Here is a 14,254-nt window from a genome sequence, read left to right on the forward strand (position 1 = left end):
GTTGGCATCCAAATAGGAGCATCATGTTTCCTGTGATCTCCAATGGTAATGGATAAAATCTGTTCAGTCATGTATTCAGGTAGTTGTAGATGATCAATGCTCCATCTTTCATCTACGATGATATCATTAACACGTTGATTAGCCGGTGAATAATCATAATGAATGACCTGAGCAATGACCCCAAAACCTGTCTAGTTGTCCCACCACAAGCTAGAATTGCCTGAATTTATCTTCCATAGCATATTGTCTTCCACTTTGTCCTTGACTTGTATGAGCTTTTTCCATCCATGTGACTTCCCTGTCCTCCATTTCTTCTTTACTAGATGAACAATCCTACAATATTTGCATTTCAGGAAAGTAGACCATAAGGACTCACATGGCCTGAACCTCCACCATCTTTTCATAGCCAAAGCTTCATTGATATCCATCACACTCCTAAAACCTACACCCCCTTCTTCCACTGGATAACATAAATTGGCCCAAGAACTCCAGTGATATCTTTGTTTTTCTTCAGAAGAACTCCAAAAATATTTAGCCATATATCTCTCAATCTGCTTCAAAACAGTGATTGGAGACTCCATAGCTGCTAGCATATGGATTTGTTGCGACTGCAGTGCATGTTTGATTAAAATAGCCTTGCCTCCTATTGATAGTAATTTTTCTTGCCAGGCATATGTTTTTCTCACAATCTTTGTGATCATATCATTAAAGAAAGAAATCCTCTTCCTTCCCACATACAATGGACATCCCAAGTAAGTTATAGAAAATTTTTTATACTTGTATCCTGTGATATCCTTTATTCTCTGAATATCTTCATTGGAGGTAGCTGAATGCACCATAAAGCAACTTTTATCTATATTAATAAGTTGGCCTGAACATACTTCATACTTTTGGAGTTGTTGATTGATCAAATTTAAAGATGAATCATTTCCGGCTGAGAAGATAATCACATCATCAGCATAAGCTAGGTGATTCATTTGTGGTCCTTGTCTTGGCATAGAGAAACCCCTAAAATCTTGATAACTGGATAGTTGATTGAGTAATTTAGACAATACTTCTGTCCCAATAATGAACAAAGCAAGTGATAAAGGATCACCTTATTTCAAGCCCCTAGTAGAATGAAAAAATCCCTTCCTTGAATCATTTATTACTATAGAATACCAAACATTTGAAATTGATCTCCATATCAAGTCTACCCACTCTTCTGAAAAACCAAATTTTCTAAGAGTGGCCATGAGGAAAGTCCAATCCATTCTGTCATATGCTTTTGACATATCAAGTTTAATGACTGCATTACCCCCTTCCTTATTGCATTTCATCCCATGGATAATTTCCTGAGCAAGAAGCATATTTTCTGTAATTAACCTCCCATGGATAAATCCACTTTGGTTCTCAGAGATCAATTTGGGAAGAAGTGGTGCCAATCTATTGTTAATGATTTTTGACAAGATCTTGTTGGAGAAGTTACTGAGACTAAGTGGTCGCAAATCTAAAAATATTGTTGGATTCTCTACCTTTGGAATTAAGACTAAACATGCATTAGTGTAGAACTTAGTTAGCTCAGCTCCACTGAAGAATAACTGTACAACACTGACTAAATCAGATTTGATAATTTCCCAGCAAGTTTGGTAGAAAGAACCACCATACCCATCAGGCCCAGGTGCGCTGTTTGGGTCCATATAAAAAATAGACATCCTAATCTCTTCTTCATCTGGAATGACCATTAAAGCTTCATTGTCATCTTGTGTAATCACTTGCTCAATACAGTCTAAATGTTGTAGATTGGTAACTCCTTCAGCAATAAAAAGGTTTGAAAAATGATTCACGGCCTCTTCTGAAATGAGATTATCCCCGGTAATCCACTCTCCATGTTGGTTCATTATTCTGTTCAAAGTCGATCTTCTCCTCCTGTCATTAATAATAGCATGAAAATACTTGCTATTAGTGTCACCCTCATCAAGCCATCTAACATTAGCTTTTTGTCTTAATATTGATTCTTAATATTTGACCCATCTAGTATGCTCAGCTTGAGCCTTATGCATTTCAGTTCTTCCATCTTCAACATCATTATCAATATATCCTTCCTCTAAATGTTGTATTTTAGCTTCCCATTCCTTGACTTTGCTGAAAACATTGCCAATTTCCTCCCTTGACCGCACACTGAGAACTTTGCTGAGATTTTTTAGCTTCATTTGAAATCTCCTCATTGTATTGACTTCCACTTCCATTTACCAGACTGACTAAATAACTGATATGAAGTTAGGTTGTTCAGTCCAGAACTTGAAAAATTTGAAATACTTGATACCCTCATTTTTGGTTGTAGAATATTTAACTAACATATGTGTATGATCTGAACCTGTACTAGCCATGTGTTCTACATTGAACCTTGAAGTCTTTGATGTCCACTCATGGTTCACAAATACTCTATCTAACCTCTTCCATATTCTGTTCCATTTATCTCTAGCATTACACCATGTGAATCTAGGTGCGGTATAACCAACATCTGCCATTCCACACTCCTCCATGCATTCAATGAAGTCCCAGCTTTTCTCCATTATATGTGGGTTTTCTCCCTTCTTTTCATCAGAACTCATAATCACATTGAAATCTCCAGTGATGCACCAAGGCCCATTTATGTAATTGTTGCATATCTTTAAACTTTTCCATAAAGTTGCTCTGAGATGTCCTTTATTCTTAGCATAAACAATAGTTACCTAGAAAAATTCATTGCATCCCTTTTTATTAATCTTCATAGTAACCTGTTGTTCTTCATCTGCTATAATACTCACTTCTACTTCTGATGACCATATAAACCAAATCTTGCCATTTACATTTGCATAGCATCCATCATAAGCTATCCTTCTTGTATAAGATTCAATTGTTCCATCATCCACAAAAGGCTCTTGCAGTAAAATAAGGCGTACTTTGTGTAATTCGACTAAGAACTTCAACCTCTCGAAAGCCCCTCGGGACTTTACCCCCCTAATATTCCACATAATTGTATCAATCATTAAAATTAATAATGGGGAAGCTTTTAGCTCCTTGATTTGCTTTTACTTTAGCTCTTGTAACAGGGCAGTAACATTTTTTTTTATTTTTTATTTTTATTTTATATAAATCCGTCTTTAGGTGACGGGGGGTTTGGCATGGACCCCTACCTTGTAAATTAAAATTCAGGTAACCACATTAAGGAGGGGGACATAAAACCTAACCTCCGCTAAAACAAAAGAAAATGAAGGCATATTCTTGAACTTATGAAGAAAGATATGTAATGAAAATCCTATCGTTTGGAAAGGACCATGTCCCTTGTTCACAACTGCAGTGACTAACCAAAGCACAAAAATTAGCAACACTGTTATCATGTGGATCATAAACAAAATAGCTTTTTGGAGTATCTTATTCTAAAATTAGGGAGTTGATCCTTGTCCATGTATAAGTGTCCCCTGGCCTGAGATGAAAGTTCTTGAGTAGAGTAAAACCATTTAACACCATTTATCTCACTTCATTAGCTAATGTATCCGCCACTTTGTTTGCTTCCCTGAAGCAATGCATGAATTGTATTTCATTAAAGAAATTAGTCTTCCTCTTAGCTTCTTCAATAGTAGTAAGCAAACTCCAAGGAGGATTAAACTTTCCACGCATCCAGTTAATAACTAAGAGTGAATCCAATTCCACAATAATATTTTTGTGTCCCTGATCTATGCACCATTGCAACCCCATATCTAGAGCCATAGATTCAGCTGCATTATTACTCTGGGTACCAAAAGATGCTGCAAATGCACCCACCATTTCTCCATTGTGCCTTATAATGACCCCTCCTCCACCACTAATACCAGGATTACCTCTAGAACATTCATCGGTGTTTAATTTAATGGTCCTTTCTAGAGGAAATTTTCATGAGACTTTGATAATATTCAACTGTGGTCTAGCTTCCACAATCATCTGAGTCAATTGCGCCCATGGAATTACTAAGTCAACCTGCCTGAACTGCTTATGGATAATCAGAGTAATATCATGGCAAATTTTGTGTACAATTTTAGGAACAAAGAACTTTTGTTGATCATATTTACTCTTATTTCTCGCTTTCCAGATGTTCCAACTGATGACCAAAGGGGCTGCTTGAAGAAGGAGTTCATGGATGGGGTTCTGGTATTCAGAGAACCACCAAACCATCATATGTTGCCAAATATCACCATCATAGTCCCTAATCCCAAATTGGTCTCTGAAGTATTTCCAGACTGCTTTGCTAATGTTGCTATCAATGAAAATATGATGCCCATCTTCATTCATTGGTTTCGTACAACAGGCACATTTTGATGGAAAAGGAATTCCCATTTTCTTGATATTATCATTTGTCGGTAGTTTGTCTCTCAAAAGTTTCCAACCGAAAAATATATTTTAAAAGGAATAGCGTTATGCCATAAGAACAAATTCACAAAAGAAATTCCTTGTATTTGTCTCAGGCTATTCCAGGTGGAGGAACAACTGAACTGACCATTAGATGAGCCAGTCCATATTGCTTGGTCTTGTACATTTGAGTTACCTATTTTGATACCTCTAATGTGTTCAATCAAGTAGCCTGGAATAGCTTGAGACAATTTAGGACTATTCCAGAAATTATTAACAATAAAGTTACATATCTTATCCTTGTTATAAATGGAGCAATTGCAAAAGTTGGATAAAGGGCCCAAACCTGTCTAGTTGTCCCAGTAGAAAGAAGAATTTCCTCCTTGGATCCTCCATGTTATATGCAGTTCTACTTCTTTTTTATCTCCACTAAGCTTCTCCATGAGTCAGACTGCTTTGAGCTTCATTTCCTAGGGACAAGATGAATTATACTGCAATACTTAGTCAATAAGAATGAAACCCATAAAGATTTATTAGTTCTGAAAAGCCACCAGATTTTGGCTGTGAAGGCCTTGGTGGTGTCACTCAAATTTCTAAAACCCATTCCTCCTTCTTCGGTAGGGTAGCATAACTTTCTCCAAGAGGCCCAATGATATTTCTTGCTTCCATCTGCTTGACCCCAGAAGAAATTAGCGAAGAATCTCTCCAACATCTTAAGCATAGTTTTAGGAGGTTGACAAATGGATAACAAGTGCATAGAAATGGAAGACAATACATGCTTGATAAGAATAGCTTTGCCTCCTGGAGACAAAAGTTGCCCCTGCCAGCTAGTAATTCTATGAACAATCTTCATGTCATTCCAGAGAAGTATTGCACCTTCTTTCTACCTGTATATATTGGACATCCTAAATATTCAAAAGGAAAAAATTCCCTTCTGAACTTTAGATGCCTTTCAATAATTCTGATGCTATTTTGATGACAAGTATGGTTTACCAAGTAGCAACTCTTTTGGTTATTCACCTGTTGGCCTGAAGCTTTCTCATACTCTGCTAGCATGTGCTTGATGAGTCTAAGAGATTTTGTATTACCTGAGATGAAAATAATCAAATCATCTGTATAGGCGAGATGATTTATTTGAGGTCCCTTCTTATTCATGGTAAATCCTGAAAAATCAGAATTTTCATGTAGATTGTTTAATACTTTAGAAAGAGCCTCAACTGTTATAATAAACAGAGAAGGGGATAAAGAGTCTCCTTGCTTCAAACCCCTAGCTGATTTGAAGAAACCTTCCCTTTTATCATTAATAAGGATAGAGTACCATACATTGGATATAAGGTTCCACACAGTGTGTATCCATTGTTCTGCGAATCCCATTTTCCTCAGAACCCCACAAAGAAACATCCATGATATTCTATCATAAGCCTTGTTCATATCTAGTTTGATGAGGACATTATTCCCTGTATTCTTTTGATTAATACTACTAATAATATCTTGTGCCAGAAGAACATTCTCTCTAATTGCTCTACCCTTGATGAATTCACTTTGATTAGGAAAAATAATCTTAGGCAATAGCCTAGAAAATTTGTTATTCAGCAATTTGGTGATAATCGTTTGGGTTACATTGCTAAGGCTGATGGGTCTGAGTTCAAAGAATGATTGAGGATTTTCTACTTTAGGAATCAAAACAAGGCATGTATGAGTGATAAATTTGCTAAGTTCCCTTCCATTCATCACTTCCAATACCATATTGTAAATATCTTCCTCTATGATGTCCCAGGTTTGTTGGAAAAACCTACCATTGAAACCATCGGGACCTCCTGTGCTTCCTCGATCAATATCAAAATTAACTTGTTTGACTTCTTCTTTTGATGGCATATTTATCAGACTATTATTGTCCTCTTCAGTTATCATTTTTGGAATAAGATCAATAAACTGAAGGTCAATCCTTTGAGCTTCTTGAGAAAAACACTTCTCATAGTATTCTATGGCAGCTTCTGAAATGTCTTCTTCTCCTTCTATCCATTGATTATCTTCTCCCTTAATTCTGTGGAGGAAAAGTCTCTTTCTTCTTCCCTTGATGAGCTTATGGAAGTATCTAGAGTTGGTGTCTCCATCCAGATTCCACTTGAGGTGCGCTTTTTGTTTTCAATATGAGTTAACCTTCTTTATATGTAGTATATATTCAGCCTTCAGCTTGTTCAAATGCATTCTAGTGTTCTCATTGTCATCCTGTTGAAGTTTATTATCTTCTTCTTCAATCTTCTTTTCCAGTACTTTAGCAATATCAAATATATCTCTAAGAACATTCTTAGACCATTGGCTCAATGATTTGTTGACAGTTTTTAGCTTTTGTTGCACTTTCCATAAAGCATTGCCTTCAAAGTGTGTACTCCATGCTTCTTTGACATTGTTGAAACCAATTTGTTCAATCCAGAAGTCCAGGAACCTAAAATATTTAGGGTGCTCTTCATCATTTTTCTTACATTGTATTAGTAAAGGGCAATGATCTGAGCTCACTATTGCTAGATGTTAGACTGTAGATGTAGGAAACATATCCTCCCATTTACTATTAACTAATAGTCTGTCCAATCTTTTCCAAATCTTCTTCTTTTGTTTTTTTGTTATTATTGCAGCAGGTAAAATTGTTACCATTGAAACCTACATCCATTAGAATACAATCATCTATGCAAGAAATAAAAGGAAGGTTCATCCTTAGGTTAAAAGGTTTTCCTCCCTTTTCTTCTTCCTTCATAGTGATAGAATTAAAATCTCTACAAACAGCCCAAGGGTAGGTCCCTCCAGTAGCAAAATATCTCATATCATTCCAAAGTTCTTCTCTTTTGACGCTAGTGCATTTAGCATAAACAATGGAGATGTACACTGGTGTATCAATGGTAATATGGGATAGTCTACAGTTGACTATTTCCCTATTGTCCAAAATATCACAGTTGATATCATGACTCCAGAACAATCAAATTTTGTTATTACTATTAGAGAAGTAGTTAGCTATCCCAAAGGTCCTGATGTAGTTACTAATATTTGATTCACCAACAAATGGTTCTTGAAAAGCCAAGAAAGAAATTCTATATCTTTGAATGAGTGAGATAACTCTTTGTGTTGCTGCTTGGGATTTCATCCCTCTAATATTCCAACTGAGGATATTAATCATTAAAATTTCTTTTTAGGAACTTATTGGGATCCCTTTATGAGATCTTTTCCTTTGGCGTTGGTTTTGTTATTGAAATATCTAGGAGAAAGATGTCCCTGCCAGTAATAGTCTTGACATTCCACTTATTGGCACCTTTCTTTCTAGGTGATAAGTTGCCTCTCATAATTAAAGTATTTGTATGATGAGTGACTTCATCATCTGGATCTGGTTGGTGCCATGAAGTCCTAGGAGCAAATGTTCTAAGCAATTCTTCTTCATCAGTAGAGTTACATTCTGCATATTCTTCATTTTCCTCATCTTCACTCACTTGCCTCTGCTCAAAGCTGTCTCCAACCATGTTTGGACTATTGCCCCTAATACTGCTCAAGCTTGAGTTATCAACAACCTGTAGTGGGTTGATTTCCTCCTGGACTTTCAATTGTAATCCCTTGTTGTGATATGTCTCCTTTACTGGTGTGCGTGTATGCTTAGGACCCCATAAATGGACTTCAAGTTGAATTCCTTGTATCTTCTCTACCAGAATTTCATTATTGTTACTCTGAGGGATAGTAAGAGCTTTCTCATTTGTATCAACATTAGAAGTAACAATAGGATGTCATTTTCCGATTGGTTGGTTCTAGCCTGGTGAGGCTAGGTTGTTGGGCACTAATTCACTAGGCATGCTGCAAAGAGTTCAAATAAGCATTTTAAGCACATAAACATGCGATATTAGACTAAACATGATAGCTACACATATTGGAATAGCTCAATTAAGAATAAAAATAGACTAATACTCATTTAAACGGTATAACTCAAATTAAAGAAAAAGCAGATTACTACTCAGTAAAATAAATCGGGTTTTACAACAAATGGCCCGTGTACGTACTTGTCACCTCACGTACACGGCGCTCACATATCACAATAGTACCAAATCCTAAGGAAATTTCCCCCACACAAGATTAGGCAAGCCACTTACCTCGAACCAAGCTCAATCAATCGGTAACAATGCCTTTTTCACGAATATCCGACTCCGAATGGCCCAAAGCTAGCCAAAAATAATTACATATCATAAATATAACTATAATAGACTAATCTAATTAATGAAATCAAGACTTTAACAAAAATTCTGAAATCCGTCCTAAAAGGTCGACCTGGGACCACATCTCAAAATCAGATAAAAATCACAAAAATCCGAAAGCCCATTCACTCACAAGTCCAACCATACTAAATTTATCAAAATCCAACCTCAAATGATCACTCAAAATTCAAAATCAAATTCTTCAAATCCCTAGCCTTAAACTCCTAAATTTCACCTTAAATACACACTAATTAGGTTGAAAAATAAATGGGGAAGCAAGATTATTGATAAATGCTCTCAAGAAATCGCCAAACCCGAGCTCAAAATGATGAAAATGGCCAAAATCTCGAAGTCTCGCTTAAGTAGGTTAGGCCCAGGCATTTTCGCACCTGCGGAGCCTGGGCTCGCACCTGCACGTCTGCTTGTGCGGAAAAAAGAGCGCTTATGTGCAAACCAATTACTCCCCTATGCCTCCGCACCTGCGAGTGCGCGCCTGCAGAATCTTGTCCGCCTCTGCGGTCCCTTTTTGCACCTGTGGTTCCTCTAGTGTATCTGCGAACATCGCAGATGCAGCATTTTCACGCCCCTGCTGTAAGGACCCGTAAAAATTTTAACCAAAAACTCGGGGTTTCGTGGTGCCAAGATAGATTCCTGTGTTACTATAGTAGAAGTTCTTCTTGGATTGAACAGTACCCAACGGACTGAGAGGAAAATGTTTTGCAGAAGAGCGCGTTTCTGCGGCCCATTATGCGGCCGCATAATCGCTCTGCAGACCGCATAATGGCCGCAGAGTGAAGCAGTAAGTTTGGCCAACTGGAGGTCAGTTTTGCGGTCGATTATGCGACCACATAATCAATATGTAGACCGTATATCAGTCGTATAATTTTCTCCTGGGTTTCTGCGGAGGGAGTTCTGCGGTGCATTATGCGACTGCAGAACAAGTATGCGGACCGCATACTGATTGCATACCTAAACCGAAAGTTTAGGCCCCTGAGGGCCATTTCTCCGGTCACTTTGCGGACCACATAACCATTATGCGATCGCAGACCTGTGTCGGGACACCATTTTTCTTAATTTAAAACCCGACCCCATTCCTCTAAAATACCCCTTAGGTGTATTTTGAGCTTATTTTATGATATTTCTAGAGTGAAAGAGAGAGGGTTCAAGAGGGAGGGCCTAAGTTTTTATCAAATTGATCTTCAATCATCACACAAAGCCTTGGAAATATTCAAGTAGAGCACCGGAATTCTTCACCCTAAAAGGGAAGGCTTTATCACCCCAGCTCTAAATTTCAAACATAGCTATAATGGAGTACTAGGGTGATACTTCATGAGTATGAGGGTGGTTTATCTTGCATGCACGTGTGATAAAGAGTGTGGAGAAATAAAGTGAGTTAGAACCATGAACGTTTTCCTAATTCTGGGTTCAATTTGTATATTGCTAAAATTGATTGAGGTTGCTAAGGGTTCCGGATAATTGTAGAGTCTAAAGAAGAGAAATTGAGGTATGTATGGCTAACACTCTTCTTCCTAGAATCAAACTCTTGGTGTCCGAATAATGGGTGTAAGTTCTAACTTGATCATACTAGAAAAGACTTGAATTGTAAAATGTTCCCAAGTGCCAAGAACTACTTAATAAATGAGGTTGTTTGTGAGGTGGCTTAGCCGATCGGGCCGATATCGGATGCCATCCTGTACACATGGTGGCATTTGTGTTGGAATTATTGATTTACATTGTGGATATGGATATGTCTCACTTGAGATGGCTTAGCCGGTCGGGCCGAGACCGGACTCCTTGTAAAAACACGGTGGCATTGTGAGTTGTGGCTTTGGCACTAAAAATTATTAATCTAAAAATATGGAAAGATTGAATTGGAAACTATGTGACCCTTACTTGGTGATTTCTTTGTATTTATATGAAACTCTTATTGATTATTATGACTGCCTTTGCTTTGTTTCACTGTTCATTCTACGAAGATTGGTGTTTGCCTTACATACTAGTACTATTCGACAGTACTAACGTCCCTTTTGCCAGGGGCGCTACTTTTTTGAATGGATGTAGGTGGTTCCATCGCAGATAGTGCCAATCGCAGATAGTGGTGCTCTCTTTCTCTCCCCACAGCAGTCTTGGCGAGCCCCATTCCTCCCAGGGGTCATGTAGTCCTTCTTTTGTATAAGTTTTCATATTTTGAGGTATAGCCGGGGCCTTGTTTCCGACATTGTCATGTTGCTCTTTTGTACTCTTAGAGGCTCCGTAAACGTTTATCTGGGTAATGTATGTATGTTGGGGTGGTCGTTGTATCAAGTTGTATTTTGGGAACTCAACTATGGTATAATGTATTTAAGAAAAAATAAACTAGCAACGTTTATATATTTATATAAGTGATCTCCCCCCTGGATTATGAATGAGTCGGGTTGGAAAGGTTTAATAGGCCTTCTTGACCGGGTTCACTCGATTTAGCGCCGGTCGCGCTCCTCGAGGTTGGCGCGTGACAAACTTGGTATCAGAGCCTAAGATTTTAAAGTGCCCTAGGATGTCTCGGAGCCGTGTCTAGTAGAGCCCTTCTTTGGGGGCTACTTGGACATTTAAGAATGATACCCTTCATTGGTGTTCAATATTGTGCGATAGAGCAGAACGTGAGGTTGTTTTCCCCTAACTCGTGCATTGTTCTAACTTTCAGTAAATGGCACCTAAGAAGAGAGCGAGAATTGGCCAAGAAGCCAATGCCACACCAGGAGTGGTTGTTGATCCCCTACTTGATAATGCGGGTGAGGATAATCCCCCTACTATCACACTGCCTGATTCGTCTACTCCAAAACAGACTACCCCAGTTCCTACATCCGCGGAGGGTGCCACAATCCCTCCCGTCGATATACCTGTTCCACTTTCAGCCCTAGCTCTAGGTCCCGGTATTTCTGATGGGGATCTTAAGGGAGCTATTCAGATGCTGACTCAGTTAGTAGCTTCTCAGGCCCAGAAGTCAAATGTTGCACCCACCTTATTTAGCTCGCAAAGGGATTCTTCTTGTTCCAGGGTAAACAAGTTCCTTCAGTTAGACCCTCCAGTTTCACAGGTACTGATCCCGAGGCAAACCCTCAGGATTTCATTGATGAGATGCATAAGACTCTCCGAGTTATGCGTTCTACGGAAGTAGAGGGAGTAGAGTTGGCCTCTTATCGTCTGAAAGGGGTGGCATATTCCTAGTTTGAGATGTGGGAAGATTCCCATGAGGAGGGGAGCCATCCGGCGAGATGGAGTGAGTTCGCGGATGCCTTCATAGACCATTTCTTGCATGCCGAGACTAAGGCGGACCGTGCTGTGGAGTTTGAGACCCTTAAACAGGGTAGTAGGAATGTGTAGGAGTATCACATGGAATTCGTGTGCCTGTCGAAGTATGCAGTTCATATGATGCCGACTATGGAGGCAAGAGTGCGTCGATTTATGCAGGGCCTTAGCCCTTTGGTTATTAATGAGGCAGCCACAACTGCTCTAACTTCTGACATGAACTATGGAAGGATGGTGGCATTTGCCCAAGCGACGGAGGCTCAAAAGTTAAAGCTCAGGATGGAACGGGAAAGTAGTAGTAGGTCCCGATCAGTGGGCAACCTTGGGGATTCATTCGGAGGTGGGAAATCAGCCTTTCGGGGAGGATCATCAGGGCTGTCCTAGCCTTATGCTCAGTCTTCAGCTAGTGCCCTGCCATCAGGGCACGGTCAGTAGCAAGATAGTCACTTTATGCCCGGTCAGGGCAGCTGGGGGTCCCACCACCAGGGCCGATCAGGAGGGAGATTCCAGCAGCAACAGAGGGCTCCATGCCCTAAGTGTGGGAGGATACATTCGGGAGTCTGCTACCTGGACATGCCAGTATGTTACGGATGCGGAATGAGAGGCCATATTCAGAGGGAGTGTCATGCATCCCGTTAGGGTGCAGGCAAGGGCACAACTCAGTCATCAAGTCCTACAGCTGCTACATCTTTAGCACCCCCTCCAGCTCGAGGCTCTCCAGCACCACAAGGCGTGGTGCAGCTAGGGGTGGTGCACAGAGTTAGGGAGGACCAAGCTGATTCTATGCTATGAGTGGTTGACAGAGTGTAGAGGCTTCGCCAGATGTCGTCACAGGTATATTGACTATTCAATCTCATGATGTGTATACCCTTATTGATCCCGGATCTTCCTTGTCCTATGTTACTCCTTATGTTGCTACGAGCTTCGGGATAGAACCGAAATAGCTTCATGAGCTGTTCTCTGTATCTACTCCGGTTGGCGAGTCTATTATGGCCGCACAGGTTTATAGGGATTGTGTTGTCACAGTGCGTGGTCGGGATACTATGGCCGATCTTATTGAACTAGGGATGATTGATTTTGATGTAATAATAGGAATAGATTGGCTTTATTCATGTTTTGCCAAACTCAATTGCCGAGCCAGAATCATGAGTCTTGAGTTTCCTAATGAGCCAGCTGTTGAGTGGGAGGGGAATAATGTTATGCCAAAAGGTAGGTTTATTTCTTACCTTAAGGCCACAAAGATGATCAGGAAGGGGTGTATTTATCATTTGGTCCAAGTTACGGACACCACTGCTGAGGTGCCTACTCTTTAATTTGTACCAATTGTGAATGAATTTCCCGATGTATTTCGGGATGAGCTCCCTAGAATTCCTCCAGACAAGGAGATTGATTTTGGGATTGATGTGATGTCGGGAACGCAACCTATATCCATTCCACCTTATAGAATGGTGCCGGCAGAATTAAAAGAGCTAAAGGAACAACTAAGGGATTTGCTAGAGAAAGGTTTTATCCGACTGAGTATGTCGCCTTGGGGCGCACCAGTTCTCTTTGTCAGAAAGAAAGATGGATCGCTGTGGATGTGTATTGATTACCGGCAACTCAACAAAGTCACAATCAAAAACAAATACACATTGCCTAGAATAGATGATTTGTTTGACCAATTACAAGGTGCTAAGTTCTTCTCCAAAATTGATTTGCGGTCCGGGTACTATCAATTGAAGGTAAGGGAGCAGGATATTCCAAAAACAGCTTTCAGAACCCGGTATGGGCACTTTGAATTTATGGTAATGTCTTTTGGGCTAACAAATGCCCTGACAGCTTTCATGGATCTTATGAATCGAGTCTTCAGGCCGTTTCTTGACTCTTTTGTGATAGTATTTATTGATGACATCCTTGTATATTCATGAAGTCGAGAGGATCATGCCGACCACCTCAGAGCAGTTCTGCAGACTCTCCATCACCACCACATGTATGAAAAGTTCTCGAAATGTGAATTTTGGCTTGAATCTGTTACATTCCTGGGTCATGTCTTCTTCGGAGAAGGAATTAAGGTTGATCCTCAAAAGATTGCAGCGGTGAAGGATTGGCCTAAACCTACTACTCCAATAGAGCTTCGCAGTTTCTTGGTTTGTCCAGGTATTATAGAAGGTTCGTGGAGGGGTTCTCCACTCTTGCCTCTCCATTGACTAAATTGACGTAGAAAGCGGTTAAGTTCTAGTGGTCCGATGCTTGTGAAAAGAGCCTCCAGGAGTTGAAATCAAGATTGACTTCGGCACCGGTATTGACCCTGCCAGAGGGTACCGAAGGGTTTATGGTGTATTGCAATACTTCAAGGTTTGGTCTGGGGTGTGTATTAATGCAACATGGTAAGGTTATAGCATATGCTTCAAGGCAAC

The 14,254-nt window shown here is 39.8% G+C and overlaps 1 protein-coding gene across 1 annotated transcript; it reads right to left on the reverse strand.

Annotated features, from left to right (window-relative positions):
- Nucleotides 1–2,240: 2,240 nt before the first annotated feature.
- On the reverse strand, nucleotides 2,241–2,996 carry LOC138897686 (uncharacterized). The gene is made up of 2 exons (XM_070183690.1): nucleotides 2,760–2,996; nucleotides 2,241–2,714 (listed from the first exon to the last, which is right to left on the reverse strand). Exons 1-2 carry the CDS (start codon nucleotides 2,994–2,996, stop codon nucleotides 2,241–2,243), a joined length of 711 nt encoding a protein of 236 aa, XP_070039791.1.
- Between the last annotated feature and the right edge of the window lie 11,258 nt (nucleotides 2,997–14,254).

The sequence above is a fragment of the Nicotiana tomentosiformis genome, chromosome 8 (assembly GCF_000390325.3).
Source record: "Nicotiana tomentosiformis chromosome 8, ASM39032v3, whole genome shotgun sequence".
NCBI lineage: Eukaryota > Viridiplantae > Streptophyta > Magnoliopsida > Solanales > Solanaceae > Nicotiana > Nicotiana tomentosiformis.

Coding starts and splice junctions, on each gene's coding strand:
- LOC138897686 (XM_070183690.1), bottom strand. CDS start 2,996: ATGTGGAATATTAGGGGGGTAAAGTCCCGAGGGGCTTTCGAGAGGTTG. Junction 2,715..2,759: donor TAGCAGATGAAGAACAACAG/GTTACTATGAAG, acceptor GAATTTTTCTAG/GTAACTATTGTTTATGCTAA.